The sequence below is a fragment of the Stigmatopora nigra genome, chromosome 14 (assembly GCF_051989575.1).
Source record: "Stigmatopora nigra isolate UIUO_SnigA chromosome 14, RoL_Snig_1.1, whole genome shotgun sequence".
Classification (NCBI taxonomy): Eukaryota; Metazoa; Chordata; class Actinopteri; order Syngnathiformes; family Syngnathidae; genus Stigmatopora; species Stigmatopora nigra.
The window spans coordinates 8,348,792-8,373,484 of NC_135521.1; the positions used below are offsets into that span (position 1 = coordinate 8,348,792).

Genomic DNA, 24,693 nt, shown 5'->3' on the forward strand with positions numbered 1-24,693 from the left:
TGTCTTAAATGGTGCATGTGTGGGGTGGCTCAACTTTTAACCCTAGCATATAGACCCCGTAGGCCCACTTCAAAGGTTGAGCACATCAAACAAACCAAAGAGCAGTAGATGGTCAGCAAGGATAAAAAAAAAAATCCCACTTGTCACCCCAATGACTTATATTGACTTTATCCCTAATAAAAGCTACTTCAGGATGTAAAGAGATGAGTGGGGTGCTTTTATAACACAATCTACATAAATATAACCTGTTATGCCAAAAACATGACCTCCCATGCACAAATGTATATTATATATATATATATATATATATATATATATATATATATATATATATATATATATATATATATATATATATATATATATATATATATATATATATATATATATATATATATATATACATACACACATATATACTTACATATATATATATATATATATATATATACATACACACACATATATACTTACATATATATATATATATATATATATATATATATATATAACATCCATCTGTGTGTTATTTATTTCATTTCCTTAGCTTTCGGTACACCCCCGCACCTACTCACACCCCCATCCGTATCAGCGGCACCACCGCCACCCCCTAGTCCTGACGCTAGCTTGTCTGAGTGGCCCTCTGCCATGCATTCCTCCTTTCCCTGTTTGGCCTCTGTCTCAGGAAGTGGCCCAATTAGTGGATAAACACCACGGAAGGGGCGGGGGTGGATCCTGGGCTTGTCGCCAGGGTGGGGGTACCAATTAGGACTCTTGGGTAGACCTTACGATTGCATCTCAAGTTCTCAACCCTATATCTTTTCCGTAATACACTCTTGGATTCAAAACACGAGGAAAGTGGTTACACGTGTGGTTGTATGGATTGGATGCAGTAGTTTTCAAACATTTGCAAATAATTGTCAAAATGTTTTTTTTTTAAAAGTGCATGCATACAAATATATGATTGATTTATCAAATGTTAATGTGTTTAACCTATTAACTAATGTTAATTTGAAACTATTTATTTTACAATTGATGTATTTGTTGGTTTAGTGCATTAAGGCTTTCCGATGAGAATTACCTGGTGGTTGCACACATTTGACATGATAAAGTTTCAAATCTGTCAAGGACAGCCCCCACTCAGACACAAAAGACCCCACCAAATGATTGAAACATACCGTAATCCCCCGTCATTTTAGTTTATTTTTCCTCTATCCCTCATGCTGTTACACCGAAATGCATTATGGCATTTTAGTGGTCGGTAACGCTAACTGAGTGCAGCATATGGCCAACTTCAGGAAGCAGTTAGCTTGACGTATGACACCGCCGTGACCCCTCGGATGAAAACACAAATGTGAAAACCTAACAAATAGCAGAGCTTCCCTAAAAAGGCTCCTGACTTCCAGGTTAAGTCACAGGACTCAATCATTGACACCATAGAACTGTAACTTCCCAAATGTGTGTGCCCTGGTCAAACTACGTACTCGTACACTATAGTATAAAGTAATGTTTATGGACTTGATTCGGAACATTTGCCCAGTTTTCTTTGATTGTTGTCATACACAATGAAATTTGATATATTATCATTGACAGTTTTGTATTCATGTGGAGTTTTGATGTAAAAAATTGACCTTCTATTCAAATTTGATGAATTTCTGCCCGATGTTTTAAAAAGAAACCATTTGTCTTTGAGACTAAATGATGGAGAGAAATCACTTGACTTTGGATCAAGGCAAGGAGCAGTCATTAATGTGAATCGGTCTACAGCAGAAATACAACCCTGCAGGGAATTGTGGTTATCTCCGCACGAGCTGTCCAAAACCATAACGTCTGGCCCCACCACTCAAACAGCATGCCATCTATTTTGAATTAAAACCTGCGCGAGCTGCTCTTTTGATTGAGCCAGACCCCCTGCAACCCACCACCACTATCACCCCACCTCTGCCATATTCCAGTTATTTCCACTGGCAAATATGGACTCTGCATTCCACTCCGAGGAATGACCCTCACCATTCCAAGCTAGAGTCACTCAAGCAACAGTGCAATTACAGTCTCAATACCCCCCCAAAACTCACTGGGAGCTGTAGGTTGAAGGAAGAAATGTTACTCGATAGGGACAAATTATACGTGTATGGTCAAAATTTCAATGCGAGGACCACTTTCGGCTTTGGTAAGGGGGAAGGAAGCTGCATTTCACCTCAGGGGTAATCGGCACTAATGCATCTCCTTAAAAAGTATTTGCAGTCTTATTGAGCTGGCAGTAAAATAGGCAGGATATGCGCTGCTTTTTTCTTTTTCCGCAGTTGGCGGGACTTGAGTAGTGTTTCGCCGCTGTGTGGAGCAGTATTCCATATGGTTGTCAGTGTGGATGAATTACTGTGAGCGCTCCCCGATGTGGAATTGGAAAAGCAGTTTAAGTGTACTGTTTTTACACACTGATGAACATAGTAGTTGGTTGTCCATAGGAAAGCAATATCTGGTTAAATAAGGAGCAAGTCAGGATACTGTATCGTGTAACGACTTTAATCAATCTCTTCTGGATCAATTAATTTATATTTCAAAGTTAAAAAAAAAATCCTGTAAGAGAAACGCAAAGAGAATAATCAATTTTAGTCTCATTCACTACACTTGCCACGGTTTGTCACAATTTCTTAAAATTTTGTGAATTAAAATTTCCTTCCCAGCTTTGAAGACTCAGTTCTCAAGGCCTGTTCTTCATTTGCATGTGCATATTTACCCAGTGCAGGTTCACCACATTTAAGGGCGCTGTTACGCTTCACGGACAAAACACTTTTCCACACCACATCAGCGTGCTTCTTATCAGTCTTAATCGCTGCCACACACACACACACACACACACACACACACACACACACACACACACACACACACACACACACACACACACACACACACACACTCTCACACACACACACACACACACACACACACACACACACACACACACACACACAAACACATACACACACAGCTGATAGCCCATAGGGACCCCCACACTGTGTGTTTGACACGTATTACTGTAAATGCCATTAGCAAACCGTACTTTTCACCCCACTTCCAATATAAACTGCCTAACTGCCCCATACAGGATGCGAACCCAGATAAGAAAGGACAATTAATGCAAGGACCCTTTTTTTTGCGCCCCACTAAAGATACATATCTCTGAAGAGAACAAACTCTCAGCTCCAATTGTAAGCAGATGGCAAATGGTTTGGGAATTTGGATACCAATGCTTGTTCTTGTTGAATTGATAGCTTTATTGTCATTGCACGTCATAGGTTCAGAACATCCAGATGTCATTCCAAGTACAAGCTGCCAAAGTAAACAGTTACAACTGACACATACATGGTTATAGAGAACGGCATCCGTGTCAGACTGCCAAGAAGGCGTTTGGGTTCATTAAATTTTAAAAATAGTTCAGAGGATGAATTAGGAGAGTGGGAGTTAACAATCTCTTGGTTCCTTTGTTAAACAATATTAAACAATCTTTTTAAACGATACATTGTTTCTTGGCCGGAGCATATCTATAACCTAATGCGTTGCAAAGTATCACTATATATCACCATATTGTTATAACCCAACCACTCACCTAAAAAGTTTTTCACACAGCCCAAGAACACATTTTTAGTCACTCTTTGGCCATCTAATGTTTGCTGTACTGATGATAATGATGAAAATATTCTCACAAAAGGCTACATTTTACCTGAACGTTGACGACGAGGCCCAGATTTACAAAAAAAGTCAATTGTTGGTTAAAGTCAAGTACACGTGGTTCAACGTCCCAATGGTGAAAATAAGGATTATTATTGGAAGATGCAGAAACTTTCTTTTATGCAGTTTGTTGGTAGAGAGATAAAGCAACTGACAGTATGTGAATAAACCTGTCTAGCTATCTTTAGAAAAGCAAGCTTGTTGTTTCTGTGCCAAAAGGAAATCACCAAGATCCGGGCTTGTTGCACAACCAGAGGTTGGTATGGGCAAAGGCGTCAGTCTGGTTGACTTTGTTGCACCCTTTGCAAGTTGACACAACCATTTTTTTTCCCGTGGAACATTGCTCTTTGCCATCTAAAACCTTTCTTTACCATCCTTTTAGCTATACTCGTACCTACAATGAGATAAATAGGGCAAATTGCTTTCCTCCATTTCATGTGTGTGTCATAAAAGGTTACTGCTACCTTTCAGTAAGCACGATCGAGATACATTTCACATTTAATTTCTAAAATAAATATATAAATTGATTTTTATCTTTGGTATCGCCACACTTTTCGTATGAGAGAGTATAAGAGTCCAAAGTAGACTTGGCGTTGGAAGCCTGGCAGTGCAAAGACCTATAAAAACATTGTGCTTGGCGCACTAGCCGCAAGATGAATATTCTTATTAAGCAACTTGTTCTTCAACCGCCGTGACGGGAGCGTGCAGGCGGTCACGTCTGGCAGTCTCCGTCCGGCAAGCGAGATTCAATTACGGGGGGCGGCATTTTTACAGTAAGACAAATACAGAAATAGACTGCTGCTGCTGCCTGCTCCAAAGTGTTAAGTTTCAGTGCATCCATGTCAAGGTCAAGGAAGTGGGGGGAAAAACAAAAGGAGGATAAACAGTATGATTCCAAGGGATAGGATTGCACCTTGTTCCTATATTAAATTGATTACTTTGTCCACTTATTATTTTCTGGCCTCATTGTGTTATATAATCTCTTTATTATATTTGGAGGGCTAGCCTTGTTTGGAATTGCCTTGCTTCACATAATACGAAAGCCATTTTCTACTCTCAAGATCATCGTGAAATCAGTATACAAAAACAGTAGGTGATTTTTGTGATATTTTTCTTTTGCGGTGTGGCATGAAATATCTCTTATTGAAATATTGTTGCCTCATACTTGCAGTTGTGAATGTTACTGTGTAACTACAATTAACAAATTACATATTCACAGCTCATGCATTATAAATTGCTAATGTTCATTAGTTTCAATACTCTTAGTTGAATTTTGTCAAGATTAGCTCACATTTTATAAATGTGCCCAATGCATTTCTATCAGTGTTTGAAAATATTCCAATTAGGGGAGAACCTACCCAATCTGGCAACACTGGTTGGAAGCCATCATTGCAGCCATGGAAACCCACAGTCTTCACCTGGAATGCCACTTACAGAAAGAACTTAAAGCAACAATTAGACAACACCGGCACCCCCCTCCTTCCATTACACACCTCCACTCAAACCCTTTCGGTCACATAACTTCAGGCATTCGGAACTCAAGAGGACACCCTTTTTACTAGATTCCACTTTCTCAAATTGCAGGAAAACACACTTAAACGGATGGACCCTCCCGACATAAGAGGAGTCATTGTTGCCCCCGCGTGCCCACCCCGTTCCTCCCCTCACCTTCCTGTAGCCCGTCTCTCCGCCATGTCACATAACAAGCTAAGAGTGCCTTTTTTTTTTCCACGTGGGCCTTCAACAGGCAATCCTTTGACAAGCGCTGCCCAGTAAGGGGGAGAGCCTCTTTGGGCATCTGAAGGGCCCATTCTCCAAGGTCAGGATCTACGAGGGGGGAAGTGTGTAAATGATACCTGATGGCCTGTAAAAAGATCATTTGATAGACAGACATGCTCGTTAACCCTGCCACTAACAACTGTTCGCTTAGGCAACTGTTCACCAACATTCGCTGCCACTTTGACATCTCACTTCCGCACTTTCTACCCTTCCTGGGGGCAACATAGTAATGGTATTAACATCACCTTCACTATTTTGAGGATCAGGGTTCAAATCTCAACTAAATGTCAACTCAAATCATGTTTCTCTGTGAAGATCTGAATCACAGGTGTGTAATATGTTGACCCAAAACGAATTGTAGATCTCAAAGATAGTATCCGTCGATCATTTTGGAAGAAGTTGGCCGGGGGGTAGTTTGCCATCCATCATTTGAAGCACTTGGATTATAATTTGACAAGGCAAACCAGTCAAGGAGCCAATGTCAGAGCATCATTAACCCATTCTCAATGGTGTTTCTGGCTTTTATTGACATATATCACAGCAAGTCAGATTTCTTCTTTTCATGGGTCACTGCATCATATCCAACTTATTTGTATTATGCCTTATGAAACTATCGGTCGCCATGTGCAGTTCAGACATATACCATCCATCACAAGTTTTACCCCATTACTGTTGTGTAAAATGTCCGATAAGTGCCATTTATGAACATTCTAAGCGAAGGTTTAAAAAATAATCGAAAGTAACTGAAAAAACTGAAACATTAATGAGTTCTTTTTCCCTCTTGTTTTACCAAATGGCACTGATGTAAACTTACTTTTGCGATTGGTTGTGTTTGTTTTTATTCAAAGTATATGTGAAAATCCTCTGCTTTATTCATTTGACCTCCTTTGTGTGTTGTGACTTTGCATTCTAAAAGCAGTACTGGCTCTTTTGGGTTGCTTTGGTTTCCCCTCATACCTCCATCATTGCTATGAGACATTCCTCAAGCCACCGGCCAGGAAGCACGGCGTGTAATTTGCTCTGTCTGAAAGAATTATTCAGCTTGGTGAATATGCTGGGGGACGTTCCCTGCGAGAGGAAGAAGAAGAAAAAAAAGTTAGTCACATAAATTACCCAAAAGGATAGCCCAAGAGCAGATGTGTGATTGGTTGTTGGAGGGCCACGCCTTCAGTCCTAAAACATCAGCTGAACATTCTCTCTGTTACAACACATCCCGCTTGCTGCTTCCTTCCTGCTTTACCCGTTGACTTTTAATACTTGCCTGTCATGTTTTCTTTCAGTACCTCCCTCACTCGCCTCTCAGTGTGCATCCAGTAATTACCTCAGCTTTTGAGAAAAGCCTTTCATTGAAGTAATTATCTTCCCCTGCGGAACACAATAAAATGGCTTCCCTTCCGAAGTAAAGGGGTAGTTTGGGGTTTTTGTTGATCAGATACTTAATACAAGAACAATCCAGAACCAGCATAGAAAAAGCAGTCAGCTTTTGATTTAGTTCTAGAGGACGTTTCAAACATTGTGTATTTTCTGCAGCTTAAATGCGCAATTTCACTCTTTGGTCGGACACTCGTTGCCAATGGTAGGAAAAGCCAGCCTCCATGGCAACACCTTTACACTGACATTACAGTTTACTGTAAAGAGGAAGAGTCCTATCCATATCGGTCTGCAGGCAGATTCCGGACGAAGCCTTGTGTTAACAGATGATCTGATTCCCTTTCAGACAGCTCGAGTGTCGCCCTCGCTCCTCAGCGCCGTGAAAAAGCAACCTCTTGTCTGAAAGCCTCCCAAGTCCCCCTGTCTTCTCCCATTTCCTGTCTTAATTACATGCTCCTTTGTGCATTTTTTTTCTTCTTCTTCCCCGTCTCCCCTTGACCCCTTCATTGCCCTCTTGATCACCTTCTGTTGTCTTCTGGTAGGGGGATGTTTTCTGTTGGATTTTGGCTATAAATATGTCCAAATCTGCTTAGAGGACTGTGATCCAGATAGTGTGGTGCAGGGACTCATTTTCTTGTCGTACACGTAGAAATGAATGCATTGAATCTTACTCGATGGAATTTGTTTAAGTTGTTTCTGCTTGGATTTCAAACCCAGAAAAGTGGATTTGTTCATTACAGTTCACTAGTTCACTTTAAAAGTTTCATCGATATGATGTTAAGTCATATAGAATCTTTAGGAGCAGTCACTTTTATTATGAACATGTTTTCAACGCCTTTTTTTGCATGTCTCATCCTCTGAACAATCCTCACCATTCCAACTACTTCGTGTGGGGTTTTGGTTGAGAAAAGCCTGAGCCTAAGTGCAAAAGCAACTATCCAACTCACTTTGATGGAAGCGCATATTTTAAAATGGGAAGAATAGATGCCTACCAAGGAGAAAAGGTTCACATTTTCTGCTGCGACACTTTTTTTCTGCAGCAGCAGATTGGATTACTGGAGACGAGGCATTGAGGCAATACAGAGAGAGGGTGACCTTGTCTAAGAGGAAATTTGACACAGGTTTTCACAGGCTGGGTGGGGATTTCTCTTTTTTTCTCTTTTTTTTTTGTTCCTCCTCCGACATTAAATCCCCAACTCTTGTATTTCCGTGGTGTAGTAGCAGGCAAAAATGCAGAACAAATCGCATACAGTTCATATTTTCTGCCATGAAGTAGGAGGCTTTTGAACAAATCCTCCTTTATCTTTTGTCTCTGGTTTCCTGTCTCTTGACACACGTGCACACCCGCATGCAGAGACAACCCCCTTCCACCACCACCACCACCACCGTGCTGGGGCCTGGTCCCAGTTCAGGATGAGGGTAAACAAAAACCAATGTTTAGATTTCACGGAAGTGGAAATGAATCCGGCCGAGTCGGTTGTCACTCGCCACCACTGCTGCTTATGTTTGTGTGTCATTGGCCAGAAAGAGGCAGTAGTTATACTTCATTTGACCATTATTTGACATCTTATTAGTTGCACATATGACAGTAAACCTACAGTAAACACTGTATAAGCTATTGATAGTTATTAGAGGGAGCATTGTGTATAATAATAATAATAATAATAATAATAATAATAATACATCTGTGAAATGCATTTAAGAATGTTTGTCTAATTTACTTTGATATTTGATTAACACTGTATTCAAAAAAATATATTATAAACATATAAAGTATGCGAAAACTTTTTTAAATTATTTCAATTTCTGACTAAAAAATGAACACCTGCAAGCAATCAGTGTGTAGCTGCTATCTCGTTGTTCTAAAATGCACATACTTTTATTCATTGTTGTCGTATCATGTTTGAAATAATCATCCCATTCTCTGTCGAGGAGTTACGGCTCAGCTCTTGCTCAATTATTAAAGAATGTGCATTTTGTGTGGCATTGGGCATGACAGCCTTTGCGTTGAATCTGCCCTAGTCCGGTCAGGAATGTGCAGGGTGCCCACAGGAAATGGGAAAGGTTTACACTAAAGGCCAGTTCTCTTCAAAATCAAACGGAGAACTGCGGACAGCTCTCAGGAAACAGCTCTTTGTAAAACAAACATACATGTGTTTTATGGCAGGCGCTTCGCTGCTGCTTTTTTTTTTTTTTTGGTAAATGATGCTAGCCTCCAATGAGTCTACTTTTCAAAATAGCCTTACTTTACTTTGCCCTGCTTTTCATCACCCTCCTGTAATAATAATCAGAAGAAAAAATATCACAAATCACAGTTGTTTTGACACATCCGGGAACTTAATTTCCAAGAAGGTGGAAAAAATGGTGGTCCTTCATAAGCTTCTGCTTACATTTTGTCTCTACTTAAAATCACCTGGTGTTCAACTGTACTTACATTACGTTACAAGAATCTATCAGCCATTAGGACTCACATAGGCCTAGGGTTGACGGTCACTCCGAAATTGGAGATTGATCCAGATGTTCTTTTCCATTCTGCAGGCTCTAATGCGTCCAGGTCGCCTCGACCGAATTGTCTACGTACCTCTTCCGGATGCTCCGACCCGACGAGAAATCTTTCGCCTTCAGTTTGTGAAGATGCCAGTGTCCCAAAGCGTGTCCTTGGATGATCTGGTGATTCGCACGGAAAAGTACTCTGGAGCCGAGGTAAATTTGTCATTTTATTTACCTTCTCTTTTTGTGGATTATAGATGCAAAAATACAACTATAGTGCCTTTTTTAAATAGAAAAATATATTTAAGCTGCTCTTCAATTCAACTGTGTAAAAAATACAACAAAAAGCAAATGCACATCAATGTTGTTTTGTAAAACTGCTGCTTCCCTTAACATCTGGATGAAATGTGAACTATTCTCTCGTGGTATGTGCTGCTGTAGTGGAATGTCTGTTACATTTGTAACAGGCATTGGTGGTTCAGTGGTAGAATTCTCGCCTGCCACGCGGGAGGCCCGGGTTCGATTCCCGGCCAATGCACAGTCTTTTCCTCCCCCACTTGATCTTTTTAGTTCCCTTCCCCTTAGAAAGTTTTTACTCTCACAAAACTATCAGTTCTGCTCCAAATGTACTCATCATGACAAGCTTAGACTCTTACAGTACGCATTGGTGGTTCAGTGGTAGAATTCTCGCCTGCCACGCGGGAGGCCCGGGTTCGATTCCCGGCCAATGCAACTCTTTACCTTTTAGTTATGGTCTCGTGAGACTATACTTTTCTGTGGTAAAGTTTTTGCAATGGCAAAACCACGTGTGCTGGAGCACTCGGATGTTTCTTCTTAATGGCAAGCAAACAGCATTTGCTTTGCAGAAAGAACCATATATGCAGAAAAATGTCAACTTTGTGTGAAGGAAAAGTTTTAACTCCACTGAACCACCAATGCATGTTGCAGCCACCCTAGAACTCTCATTTTCCACCAAAAAGTGACTCTTTTGCTTATACAGTAAAATCCCACGGATGGTAAAATCCAAGCCATGGCTAATGACATTCTGTTGGGGAAACCTGTGTCATGGGCAATTTTATATCCTTTTCTGTAAAGCAGCAGGAGACAAAATAGCTAGTTTAAACAGAGTGCTTGGGGGCTTGATAAACTCACTTGCATCCTTCTCTAACGCAACAACATCTGCTTTACCTGAGCGGACCTTCCCTTTTAACACCCCAACAAATGGCCCCAGGCTCCTCTTCCTCCAAACAAAGTTGACATTTGATAGCCTAATAGGTGCGTTGTCAGCAACAACAGCAAATCGCGTTGTCCCTAAAGAAAAGGTGGGTTGCCGCTTAGTGTCAGTTGTTTTGTGTTCCTGGCTGGGGAAAACACCTAAAGTATTCATTTCACAGTCCAATCAGATCAAAGCGCAAATACATCACTGAGTAAAGAGCAGAGATGCCAACCTCCGTCGACCCCATTTCACGAGTTTCATGCGATTCATGCAAAATCGATATAAAATGTAAAAATAATAAGTGTAGCGCAAATTAAACTGTTATTATCATGTCTTTACATTCATTGAAATATTGTAGATTTGCAAACTATTGAAAAAGTACATTATCAACTTGACCTGGAATATAACAGCAGGATTTAAAAATGACAATAACACCCTTTATAATCAAACATACAATGGCGAGCAACCACCCACGGGGAAACAGTTTCCTATTCACACCTGTTATTTGGTTACGCCCACCTCTTGTGATTTATGGCCTTGTATTTGTCACTGCAAAGATTCTTATCGTGAAAAAAAGGGGGGAAATGCACCTGTAAATGTCCTGACCACTCTTTGACAAACAGAAGCTGTATATGTATGTAATTGTAATGTTGGGTAACCACTACAATAAAAGATAAACAGCTTCGGAGGAATGCATGGTTGTAAAGAAGAAAATTACACAATAGCTAACCTTTGTAAAAACTTTGGGTTTTTAGTTTGAAAAAAATCCATCACCAGGTCAAAGGTCTCAAGGTCGAAAGCTGGATTGGACGTCTAATGGTAATAAACTCAATTAAAAATCATAGCAGAGCCAGATAATGACACCACATTATTGGATTTATCATCAGATTGCAGCCATCTTGGGTAGGTCAAGGAGTGTTTGAAAACAAAATCTTGGAGAGTACTTATTGCACAGCACTGGTGTGTTATTTTCCCACAATACCTCTCACATCCTACTAATTAGTAGACAATTAGCTTTTGGCTCTTCATTGTGAATCCAACAAGCACCCATTAGCTTATTACTAACACATAATGGTAAACAACATGGGAGGGCGGGGAGAAAACTGGTGTCGATAATATGATGCAAAAGATCAAGCCAAAAACACAGCAATACCAATGCGCCTATACAATTTTTAACTTTTCACAAAGACATACAAATAGGCTATTTTAGGCTCAGACGTTGAGACAAGTGTTCAAATTTACTCAGATGAAACTCTTTTCAAAAACGTTACAAAAAGCTGCAAGAATTCTTTCCGTGAGGAAAGACACAATCAGCACCTTGACAAAGAGCGTGAGGAAAGAAGCTTTTCACACTTCAACAGCCAAACCAGCCTTTTGTCCCTTGTTTTTTTGTTTTGTCCTGATGTTACGTGTCGACTTGAGGTTTTTCTCAGCCACTCTCTGAAAGTCTGCGCTCACTTGGCAGGATTTTTGCATTTCATGGAAGTGTGGGCCTTCATGTTTGGAGACCACCTAAACTTTTTTGCTCTTCATAATACATTAGAAAGTAGCAGTAGGCCAATATAGTATGGCATTAGATTGGGATACTTTGTTACCCAATAGGATATCGATATGCTCCCCCTAAGAATCGATATATCGTTTTAAAAAATATTACTGTTTGATAAAGGAACCAACAGGATTACATTTCCTTCTATTGATCCTTCTAGTGCATTTTTACTACAAGCAAGGTCTCAAAATGAATTAAACTCAAGATAGGATACCAACATATAGGCGTTTTTAATCCAGATCCTTGCCAAAACATAATAGAATCTTCCTCGCAACCTAAGTTTATGGGATTCGGTGAAATAGTTTTCTTGTTTGCCGACCATGATTAAAGACAACACTTCTGGCTGTGGCGGAGGTACCGGTCGGTAATAGGCATATAATTTGTAGTGGATGTTGTGTGCAGTGGTCTCACGTAGGTGAACATTCCCTGTGTGTGTCGACATGCACTTTTCATCTTGAGAAATAAAAGAACATTTCAGTGGTGCATATCACACAGGTGGACTTTTACACACCTTGACGTTAACACGCACGCGCACACACACAGGTCACTTGAGTGTGGGTGTGTTTGGTAAATATGCCATCCCTGAATTCCCAGCGCGGCAGAGAATGCTGAGCTTTCATTCGTCTGATTAAGGGGCGAGGACAAATATGCCCTTAAAGGCGAGGCCCGCCATTACCCCCCTTACACATATACACATACTCACACGCTTAACTTTGTGTAACCCCAACACAGGTGCTACCCCAACATTGGTCTTTCCAAAACATGCTAGAGAACACATAACCAATCTTTTATTTTTTTAATCCCTTTTTTTCTCTTTTTAGCTTGTTGAAAGTTACACTACTTACTTGTAGGAGTCTGTCTCCAGTTATTGCTACTTGTTTTTTTTACCAGTTCATAATCTTTGGACTAGTCATTCATTTAGTGCTAGAACACACCGATGCTGTGCAATTTGTGCTATTCAAAATTTAGTTTCCAACACGCTCGCCATTCCCAAAATGGCTGCATATCACAACAGAAGAAGAAGAAAACATTACAACAATAATCTGTAGACTTAATTGACCCACGTACACTCCACATTGCATTTGTTGTGGTGGGTCCATGTTTGTGTTCTTCTTCGGCTTATTCCAGAGCATCAGACCTTTTTACATTTGATTGCCCCAATGTTTAATCTAACCATTTCTATATTTAATGGCTAGACAATATAACGTCTCTGCTAAGAGGTTGTTGTACAACTACCAATTTTGAGTGGCATCAAATGCAGTGGTGGAGTGGATCATTTGCACGGTAACAGGCTTAAAACTTGAACATTAAGACTGGAGACTTGCACATTTGCGACTTCCCCTGTCCACTCTCCTGTAAATGTGAGCGATTGTGTGCGAGGGTGAGGCAGCAGGGGGGAGGACTGGACGTCGCCGGCTGTAGACACAAGGGCGGATTGATAGTAAACACACACACACACACACACACATACACACACACACACATACACACACAGTGGATGTGCTGCGCACAGGCCCTTCATTAAGGCTGTCTGATACGCTCACTGAGCGCCTTTGTTGCTGGAGGAAGCCAGAAAAGTACACCAGACTGATTTGACCTGTTATGTATGGTAGGTATGTGCTCCCTACCGCTATTTGCCAGCTCACTTTTTTATTTTCTTAGGTCCAGGCACCCCCTTGGGAATAATCTATTTTGCTCAGGCAAGGCAGGGACGATCTTTGTCTACCAGTGGACTGGGGGCAGCATGTTTTATTTAAAAAAACAAACTAACTAACTAAAAAATTAAACTATATACTTATATACTAATGTGTTCTCCCTCTGGCCAAGTAGAGACCGAATCCATTGTCAAATCTGTTGGACATACAACTCCATCAATGGTAGTCAAGTGAGTTAACATGGGAGATAGCTGTGAATAATTTTGTAAGCAAGTAAGTTTTTATCATATAGTCGTTTATCAGAATGTGCAATGTTAAATGTAAAACAGAAACAGAGACATGACAAATGAAAGTGCTGACTCACGATAGCACAGATAAATTACATCCTGCCCCCAAAACTCAATTTTTGATATTGCAAAGTTGATTGATTTTTCATTCCCTTGACATGAAATACGTGGACAATCACTTAAATGTCTTGATGCACTGCGGCAGGCGGGCGGATGGACTCCTGTCAGATTCTGGCGGCGTAAAAACAGAGCGAATGAGGGGCAGAGTTAATCATCAAGAGTCTCTCAGTTCTAAAATTTGCTGACTCAAGCCCCAAAACGTTGGCCCGATAGCGAGCCGACGGCGGGCCTTTTTTTTCCCCTTCTTTTTGGTGACTTAGCAAAAATGATCTGCGTGAACAGTAAGTGCCTCTGTGTTGGCTCAGCTTAAACACTAAACGCCTGTGATGCGATGTGATTTATCTCGCTTGTTTTGTGGCCATTTTTTTTACTGACGATGCACATATTAGACAGATTTTATCAACATTAGAAAATCAAGATGCAACATTGTTTATGTCGCTACCTCATCAGAACTATGCAACAATTCCTTTTTTGGGGGCGCCAAATTCTGATTGCGACAACCAGCTATGTGGCACCTGATGCTGGACCAATTCCACGATATTTGGAAACTAAAAGAATAATAATTGTATCGTATTTGTATACTCAATTTCTGCATAACTATAAATTAAGTACTAACATGGCTTGGCAAATGTGCAAGGTTTGTCAAGGATGAGCGTCCATCATAATTTTAAGGACAAAACCATCCTATTTTACTGTGGCTTACACACCTAGTGGCCTTTTTAGTTACGGCGAAAGCCAATTGGAAACAATATCTCGAAAACTCTAAATTGCACAACAATGACACGTTTTTTTATTAATTGTTAATGCCGATGACATCATTTTTGTACCATATCTTTATCAATATTTGTGCAACAATATAACATACACCGTTGAACTCTCAATTGATTTGGTTTGATTAACATTATTTAAAAATAATTGTATCCTTACATGAGATAAAATGATGAACTATGCACTGATTTCTGTTTATAACTGTCATGGTGTAAACCTGGACCACCTCATTCAACACATCTCGTTTCACTTTCCCCCATACATATTGCCTTCACTGTTTGGAATCTTTATTACTGAACCACCCCTCCGAAATTGTTTGAATGATGGGAAATCCTCGCTTGAAATGACCCGAATCTGGTGTGTTTACCCTCCCTAAATCATGTCGTTCGTTGGCTGGAAACAGAAGACGGAGTAGACCTCACATTCGGACATCTGCAAAGCACCTGTCCTCAACTGTATTTGCTGCACTAGCTTGGCCTAAGCACGTTCAAGGGCCCAAACTAAGCAGTTTAATTGTTCATGTCTTTATAAGTAGGATGTAGTTGTGTCCAATGCAGCAGTTGCAGTAGTATCTTTGAGAGTACTCAACAACTAACTGTGCAACCAAAAGCACACATTTGCCTTCTGTTTTGAGCAACCAAGGGCATATTTAATCATAGATTGAAAACCAAACAAAATGTACATATCATTAAGTATCATTTTATTTTATGCCCTCCGTAAACTGCAACGTATAGTCCGGAGAATACCATATGCTTTATTGTAAATGACCAAAATAGCCCCTTTTGTTTCAAATGAACTATAATCAAAAATGTTCTTGTAGTAGTTGCGCTTAGTAGTCAGGTTTCATTCTTCTCCGTTTAATTCTTCTCCTGGATAATGAGGTACACTTTACAGGGGTCCCTTAGCCCAAAAGGTTTGAGAAGCCTCATCGTAAATGTACTTAATTCCGAGCAAAGAGGCCGTGTTTGCATTTAAGAGACGCCAACCTCCCAAATGTTGGCTCAACACATATTTGAGTGACAGGGGGCTGCTGTGGAAGCAGACATAATCCTGTTGGATCAAGTCCACCTTGAGAGGACACTGGCGAAACATCGTGCTTATAAGAGACGCACATGTGTAGCGAGAAAAGTCCAATTCCAGCAGTTAAACTTTTTTCCATGAGTTTATTTTGGTATTCTTAACCTTTTGGACTTTTTGATTATTTCTAATGGCATAATAAATGTATTTTTTTTTATCTGCTTACAGTAATGGGACAGTTTGAGGGATGTGAAGTTTTTGGCCCAATGTGCTGTTTGACTTTGGGCTTTTTTCCATTCACGTGTCAGTAAATTCAATGGGCCTCTCTCTGTGACTGCCTGTGACCATGCGCGTCTGCTTCCTGTCCTAGATAACGGCAGTATGCCGAGAGGCCGCCCTGCTGGCCCTGCAGGAGGATATGAAAGCCCAGCACGTGGACGCCAGGCACTTTGAGAGCGCACTCGGCGCCGTCAGGCCGCGTGTCCCCGACGCTTTGATCCAGTCCTACTCAGACTACCAAACACGACATTCCGCTGCTACAATTCCTCTTCCACCAGCCTTCTGATGACTTTTTACCCACCGTCAAACTCAAACCGTTTTTTTCCAGTTCATCCAATCACGTGAAGTACATCATGTGAAGCCAACTGTTACAGTACTAGGATATTTTTTTAAATTATATTTAAATATCATGGTTGTGTATGATCAAGCAATTGGCCATCACCCTAGAAAATATCATGTCTATTTATATTACTTATATTACAGTACAATAATTAGACTTTTTTCAAACTCTATTTATGGATCTACGTGACAGAACATGTAAGCATCATGTGTATCAATTTTCAGTTCATGCTCAAGTCACTGCTAATATTTGATCCTATTTTTCTTTATTCATTCAGATAGTTTAGATGCTGGAATGTCGAATTCCTGATCTCGCTAATTAACAGCATTTTTTTTATATAATAAGAACGCCTTTGTTGGATGTTTTGGAATATTAGTAATGGAATAAAAAATGAAATCAGGTATTTAGCATTAAGAAATAACGTGTATAGTATATTTAGTTCATTCCGTCACCTTTCATACTGCTTATCCTCACAGATGTTGCGGGGGTGATGGAGCCTATCCCAGCTGACAATGGGCAGAGTACACCATGAACTAATTGCAAGTAGAGCTATAACAACTAATATAATATAGATAAATGTATCCCATGTGTATTTTGCTCTGGAAATTGTACTATTATTTCACTTTGCTTTGCCCACCACTGGCAGCAGTAGACGTTCAATCCATTCTGAAAAGTAAATTAGAATCAATATCTTGCTTAAATCAAATTACAGGAAATTTATTTTTCCATCATTTATTTTGTTGCATCAATTTATTACAGTAACACCAACTTTAACACACATATCCTAATTCAAAACGTGCTTAAAGCTTTCATATAGTATTCTTTTATGACTGTGTGGGTGAGTGTGGTGTCGACCGCCCCCCGAATGGATTGTTCCATTTCAATAGCGGCCCCCATTGACTTTGTATTGAACTTCCCCTTTTCTCATGGATCCGGATGTGGCGCATCCGCGACACCAATCAAAGCAGACAGTCGGGTACACTTGAGTGGGGGGCGCAGCGTGGCGAGGATGCTGGGGGGCGTCTCCCTCCATCCCTCCATCCCTTGCTCTCTCCCCTCCTTCTATTTTTAATTATTTATTTCTTTTAAGGTGGTCCGGAAATTATGTGAGCAGCAAACGTTCCACTGGGATATAAACTGTAAGACTAGAACATTTTAGAATGAATGTTATAATATGTAAGTACACATTGTAGTTATAATTCATTTTAGATTGTTTTTCCTATTTATGTGTTTTGGGGGTTATCTGTTTTATTTAGTATATTGTATTTAAATGATATAGCTGTGTTTTTGTTGACAAACATTTGTAGGCAGTTTGATTTTGTATAAATTGTGTGTTTATAATAAATAAGCAATCTGTCTATTTTTAAATGATGAACTCAAACTTAGATCAACTGTTGTGAAATGGTGAGTTTCATTTAGGGCCATTGCGTATTTCACAGCATGTTCCAGAACGAGAATTTAAAAGAAAAAAGAAGTGGAAGAAGAAGAAGAGAAGGAAAAAAACAACAACACGTGTTGCGTCACTTGATTATTCACCGAAGCCACAAGAGCGGAAACGCTGGACTCCAGGCCCCACCCCCTCTTCCGGTCCGGTCCACCTTAACGGCCTCGTCACATCTGCCCAATGAATCAGGAGCGGATGCGATGTATCCTTTTTCAGGGGGCCTCAATGGCCGGTGGGAGGTGTCTTCTGCTGCTGCAAACACCGCGAGCCCCCCCTCGGCCTCATTCATTCACTGCTCACAGACCCGCCAAGCAGCAAGCGAGCAAGGGATCCGAGCCAAAGCCAGTCTTGACGCCCCGTACACCGCAGGAACTCCCGCTTTGGATCTAATTTACTAACTAACTCCCTTCGTTTTGCGCCATTTTAAACGATCGCTTCCCACTTTTTACCCACTTCCACGCAGGGACTCGGGACTCTACTCGGTAAAGTCTCGTTCGCCGTGCCCCCCTCCCTTCCGTGTAAAAAGTACGATCTTTGGATTTACTCGGTGTTTTTGACGATCGGAACTCGATCGAAATTGAAGGGGATTAACGCCAACGGGATACACGCGTTTGGATTAGTAATCTGTGAACGCACCGCGTTCCATTTGCGTGGGGGACAACGCATTCCCTATCCGGATGGACACTTGGTAAACTGCCTGCTTGATGGATTCGAGCCTGTGGACGATCTCGTATAGGTAAATAGAACTTTTTGTTTATATTTCTTACACCAGATCTCTTCTTTTGTCGCATGGAATCGCACAAAGTTGTGTTTTTTTCCCCTTAGTGGAAGTTCCACGCGTGCATGCATGCTGTTACTTGCGAAAAGCTTCCCCCCGACGGCGCTTGTTTTCATTCATAACTTTTCCTATTTGCGTGCAAATAAAAATGTTATTTTATTGAGCAAATATTATGCGTAAAATGAAAGAGTTGAGCGTGCACGCGGAAAATTGCGTCAAATTGTTGAGTGGAAACGCAGTGCCTCCCGTTAACGAGAATAGAGGTCCAATTTATTAAAACTGGGAGGTTTGGTTGCGATTGGTCATTTTTCGGGGGATTCTGACGGTGCTTGACGTCCAATTCGGTTTGGAGTGGGAGGGTTGGCAGCGATCACTCTCTGCTCGTCAAATTGGGTTGGACATCTAGCGCCGTCAATGGCAGTGAGGTAAACTTTTTTTGATAAAGTAGCAAAAAGTGCGGTTTAGGTGGTGTAAAACTTGAAGGATTGGCTGGGCCTCCCAGTCCAAATGAATTGGACGTCTAGCGACGTCAATGGCAGACAGCGAGTTTAACGTTTTTTTAAATAATAGCAAAAAAGTGCGGGTTTAAGATGTAAAACTGGGAAAACTGGCTGTCAATGTCCCTGAAAAATGAGCATTCTGATTTTTCAGTGCCATTGACTGTACTCGACGTCAAATCCATTTTAATCGAATCTCCCAGTCAAAATGGATTGGACACTAACACGTTCAATGGCAGGCAATTATTTCCTCAAAAGTTTTAGTGAAAGGCAGCAAAATCTTTGTTAACAAGTTTAGGGGTCTGTAAAATTGTCACTTGTTAAATAAAGCTTAAAATATTGAAGAATATTTTCTTTATTTCAACTAAAAGGGATTTCTATTAATTGTATGCATCTTTTTTGAATATTTTTCCGGCCTCGCTTTGACCTTGAGGCTTTTTTATTTTGTTGTTGTTTTTTTTCTTCCCCATTTCCCTCAAAAGCCCCTCTTTACTTTCCTGTGGGGGTGCGTGCGAGAATACTAAGCGAGGCGCCTCATTTAGTCGCTGTCCTCATTTCGAGGCCGCGCTTGCATTTAAATGTTAACTAGTCATAGAGATGTTAATGAGCGAGGGGAAGTGTTTGCTAGCGGGCCCCCCGTTGGACTTTTTGCAATGCATGCGTATTGGGTAGCAGGGGGGCTTCATAATGTGGGGGGATCGGGCTTGTTTCTTAGTCAGTTTTTAGGAAGCACAAAAAGTAGGAAGTTGCTCTTAGATATCCTACATGAGGTAACTTCACCATTTTGGTGGACATGAGCCTGAATATCTGCATAAAACACAATTCTGAGCTCAGCGTATTCGCAAAGTCGAAAATATTGAAAGTAAAGGGCTGCAGGGTTGCAATATTAGTATTTTTTCATTATAGTTTTTACCTAAATTGCTTGGAAGAGCAGCAGTGATCATAAAAATGTATTCAAAATAGGAGCACACCCTTTTTAGTGTCCCCGGAGACCCTGTTGAAACCACTAAACAACGTTTTTATTTCGTTTTACTTTTTTATCGAGGCTTAAAAAATGTTTCTGTTGATGATTCCTCCCCAGTATAGTGTAGGCCAAAAATCATTGTGTCAAACTGACATGTTGGTCTCGTGCGCTCTCTCCGGCAGGTTTTCCGATGCATGCCAAGTCCACGGTGAATGTCGGAAGTGGTGATCCCCCCAGATGGAGCTCCAAAGTCAACATGGCCCCGGCGGTTCATTAGTGGTGATCCAGCAGCCTTCCCTCGAGAGCCGCCAGAGGTCGGATTACGAGCGGGAGTTCCAGCATGCCGCCATCCTTTCCCTGGACCAGATCAAGGCCATCCGCTCCAGCAACGAGTACACGGAGGGCCCGTCGGTGGCGCGCCGCCCGCCCGTGCCCCGCATGCCGCCGCGGCCGCACGACAAGCAGGAGAGGACTCACGAGGTCATCCTGGTCAATGTGAACAACAACTATGAGCACCGGCCATCGGGGGGCGCCGTGTTAGGCGGCTCTAGGGTGCCGCTGCTGAGCCGCTCCACCAGCACGGGAAGCGCCGCCAGCTCGGGGAGCAACAGCAGCGTCTCCTCCGAGCAAGGACTCCTGGCGCGCTCGCCGCCCGCCAGACTCAACGGCAACCCGCGGCCCGTTCGGACTCAGCCCAAAGCCAAGGGGCCGCCAACGGGGCGCGACTCCGGCTCCCACTTGCACCAGGCGCCGCCGCTCAAGGGCAAATCGGACTTCCCCGGCCCCGGCAAAGAGGCGTCCCCACCGCCGCGGGCCCTCTCCGGCCACCAATTCATCTGCGAACGTTGCGGTAAATGCAAGTGCGGCGAGTGCACGGCACCCCGCAGCCTGCCCTCGTGTCTGGCGTGCAACGGTCAGTGCCTGTGTTCGGCGGAGAGCGCGCTGGAGCACGGCACCTGCATGTGCCTGGTCAAGGGAATCTTCTACCACTGCTCCAACGACGACGAGGGCGACTCTTGCGCCGACCACCCCTGCTCGCCGTCGCACTCGCACTGCTGCTCGCGCTTCCTGTGCATGGGATTAATGTCTGTCCTCTTCCCCTGCCTCCTGTGCTACCCGCCGGTCAAGGGCTGCCTGAAGGCCTGCCAGGGTTGCTACGACCGGGTGCGGAGGCCCGGATGCCGATGCAAGAACTCCAACACCGTGTACTGTAAACTGGAGAGCTGGGCCCAGCCCAACCAGGAGAAACCCTCCTGATCGCACCCCTTGCGGACAGCAAAGACAGAAACAAAACCTAGCAAGCACCTCCTGCCCATCTTCCCTGGAAGAAAAACCACTCGTTTGAAAACAACAACAACAAAAACACGTTATTTTTTTTTCTCTCTCCTGGTTCAGGACCGTGTTTTTACACACCAGTGTTTGCCTTAGCCGTTCCCGCATCGTTTCTCCAGTCTCTTTCTCGGATTTCTGTATCGTGTTACTACCGGTTCTTCCTGTGAAGGAGCGTCTTTTCAGAGGAGGGTTTCCCAAATCTTAGCCCAAATTGTTCCCAAATCAACACATTGGAATGCAATGGCGGTTGACATTTTGGGGACAACCCCCATGTTAGGAAATCCTGCAGGGAATCTAAAAATAACCTTTTCCTGCACGTCCGCTCCAACAGTTCACAAATGAAAGTAAAACAGCAACTCCACTGTGACATTTGAGGTGCACCCTCCAAAATGGGACCCATTCTTAGACCTTAACTCTAACTTATCCTCCTTTTAAATTAAACAATGCCTTCTCCAACTGATCATCTCAAACCAAAATAAGTGAATGCAAAAGAACCAATTTGACAGTGCAAAATAAGTTTGGGGAACCCTGCTTTTTTGGCTCTTTTTTTGGGTTGTTTTTTTTTATATAAGGGCAATGCTGTAGCTGTTACCTACAGGTATCTTAATTTTCAGTTTGCATTAGCAGTTGCTCTACCACACTAAAAACCTCTTCCATGCTTATGTTGCATTAACACAAGCACCTCCATCTCATAGTATTTCCTTCCTCTCCTCTCCAGATGGAATATGTTTCTCTTCCTCCCATTTATTTTGTGTACATTGTATGCTCGAAAAAGAGGAATTCTGGCTATTTTGGTTAAGAAATCTGCTCAGATTTTGTTGTTGTACAAAAATATTTATTATGTGAAGCTCTATTATTTTATGATATTTATTGCAAGAGACAGTCTTAAAATTTTACTCATGTCTGAAATATAACAAAAAATATCAAATACTTACCGAGAAAAAGTGGAAAAGGGTGGCACAAAAGAAAAAATATGTTAACTTTAATGCAGAAAATATATTAATGAATGAAAACAAACAAGCGCTTCTGACTTTTTTTGTTATTTCCCAATGCACCTTTTGCCAGAATTTGGGCATTTTTCAAGGCGACGTCGACACGGCCCACGGCCCCCACCGCAGGAAGTCGCTCAACAAGTCACCGCATGACCCTCACGATTGGATTCCCAAAGGCGCTCTCCATTTTGCATGTGTGCGCGCGTCCATTACCAGGCCACCTGTTCAAAGATAATAAAAACCACCACCATCAATGCTGAGTTTTTACGGTGTAGTTCCTGCACTTAAAGGCAACTCCAACCCCACCCTACCCCCCCATACCACCACCACCACCGCCACCTTCCCATTTGTCTTACTCTTTGTGTGTGTGTGTGTCAGGGGAATTTATCACTTGGGAAGTCTGCTGACACCCATCCCCCAACCACACCCAGCCTCCCCATGGGATGAGGTCATCACTTTGAAAAGCAGTTGGACAAACCAGGAAGTCCTAAAGACGCATTAAAAGGAGACGAGGGGGGGTTGATGCTACATTGAAAAAGTTTCACAGATAAGAAGAAGCCGGGAAGGTAAACAAGGGGCACAAAAGGAACTATCTGGTTACATACAGTTGCCGTATTTTGACGTTGTCAGTACTTGAGATGAAACCTGTGCTTTGAGTGGGTTTTATATAGACTAGAAAAAGTACAATAGAATTCTGGTCAGGTGTTTTTTGGACATTTTAGGGTCACTTTTTTTTGTTATTAACTTGTTGGTTGCCATTGAGGGTGCTTATTCATTTGTTGAAGGGTAGTGTCGTCAATGGCAATGAAACACCCAAGTTTAAACGAATCGAAGGGATGATTTCTTGTACATTTTGTATCATCACCTGTTGATTTTGGCGCATGTCCAGGACATGTTAAATTTGGGACGATTCTGCACTTCTACTTGTTGATTGGTCGATTGGCATAAAAAAAATACAAATATTAAATATAGGGAACATTTAAATTAAGTCTTTTCCCCCCTCAAACTACATTTTTACATTCATGAAAGTAAAAGCACAGCAAAAAAAATACTGTGTGCTAATGCATTTCAGATTTAACCAATCAAGAATGATTTCAAATATTAAACAAAACACACAGCTTATGTTTTCAGTTAGGCAGTATTTGGGCAAGAAATTGATGCCTCTTACCACGCTCTCCAGCAATCTGTATTTTCACCAATTATATCAAAGTATTCAAACCTGACTTCCTCCCAAAGTCGTTCATTGGATGAGATTTAGCAAAAAGTGTGACCCCTGAAGAAGGTTTCCGTCCCCCCCTAATGGGCTTCTTGGGGTGGGATTGAGGTGGAATGTACCTTTTGTTGCTTTAAGAGTAGATTAGTGATTTGTCAGTTTCCTGTCGTCTTTCAGTGCGACGCAACTCCAAAGCCGTTTGGATTGCAGGCATGACGACAAACAATAGGAGACCCCCTCCCACCCCTGACTCCCACACCCCCTCCACTATATGCTTGGAGTGACAGTGTGTTTACTTGATGTTTTGCAGCCTAAACCAAATAAGGAAGCGGATTTCTAACTTTGTGACGGAGACTGATATAGCTTTTATTTCTTCCCCGGCAACAGTCCTTTTGCCGTTAAGTAAATCCTCAGAGGATGAAAGTTCATTCATCTAAAAATGTCAATCAAATGCAATTTAATTATGTTTGGAGTTTTTATTTTTGCAAAATGCAATCAAGTAGTTCCAATCCGGGAGAGTTTTTAAAGAAAAAAAGACATACGTTTTACATTTTTTTATCTGTCTGTCATTCCTCTGATGTACAATGCTGATCTTGAGTTCATTGGCAGCCACTATAAGAAATATGACACACCATGTTTATTACGCATTATACGAGTTTAAAAAAAAAACAGACACATATTTCCTTTGCGGTTTGATTTGCTCATCACATCTTCCTCATGTGGTGAATGACGCTACTTTTGAAAAGTGAAATCTGAGTCACTATTGAGTCATCTGTGGGTATGAAGTGCAAAGCTCGTTTCAAGTTAAATTTAGAAGCTCTACACGCCCACGTCATTCTTTTTGCAATATTTTTTTTTTTTTTAATTTTAATG

The 24,693-nt window shown here is 41.6% G+C and overlaps 2 protein-coding genes and 2 non-coding genes across 5 annotated transcripts in view; all 4 read left to right on the top strand.

Moving 5' to 3' along the window:
• Window positions 1-18,176, top strand: part of afg2a (AAA ATPase AFG2A) — a 52,319-nt gene extending 34,143 nt beyond the window's left edge. Inside the window, exons 16-18 of one of the 2 annotated variants that reach the window (XR_013328611.1) lie at window positions 9,421-9,585; window positions 16,352-17,776; window positions 18,040-18,176. Coding sequence is in view for 1 of the 2 variants with exons in the window: in XM_077732645.1 (XP_077588771.1) it covers window positions 9,421-9,585; window positions 16,352-16,546 (360 nt within the window). In the remaining variant the exon portion in view is untranslated. Of the gene's footprint in view, window positions 1-9,420; window positions 9,586-16,351; window positions 17,969-18,039 lie in introns of those variants that run through there. The other variant, XM_077732645.1, reaches the window with a different exon arrangement.
• Window positions 9,840-9,910, top strand: trnag-gcc (transfer RNA glycine (anticodon GCC)). Its single transcript has one exon. It is a non-coding gene; the product is annotated as a tRNA-Gly (tRNA).
• trnag-gcc (transfer RNA glycine (anticodon GCC)) lies at window positions 10,034-10,104 on the top strand. Its single transcript has one exon. It is a non-coding gene; the product is annotated as a tRNA-Gly (tRNA).
• Window positions 18,177-18,210: 34 nt separating the features above from the next.
• Window positions 18,211-22,861, top strand: spry1 (sprouty homolog 1, antagonist of FGF signaling (Drosophila)). Its single transcript, XM_077732646.1, has 2 exons — window positions 18,211-18,780; window positions 20,466-22,861. The coding sequence occupies exon 2, from the start codon at window positions 20,521-20,523 to the stop codon at window positions 21,538-21,540; it is 1,020 nt and encodes a 339-aa protein (XP_077588772.1). The 5' UTR covers window positions 18,211-18,780; window positions 20,466-20,520; the 3' UTR covers window positions 21,541-22,861.
• The last annotated feature ends 1,832 nt before the right edge of the window (window positions 22,862-24,693 follow it).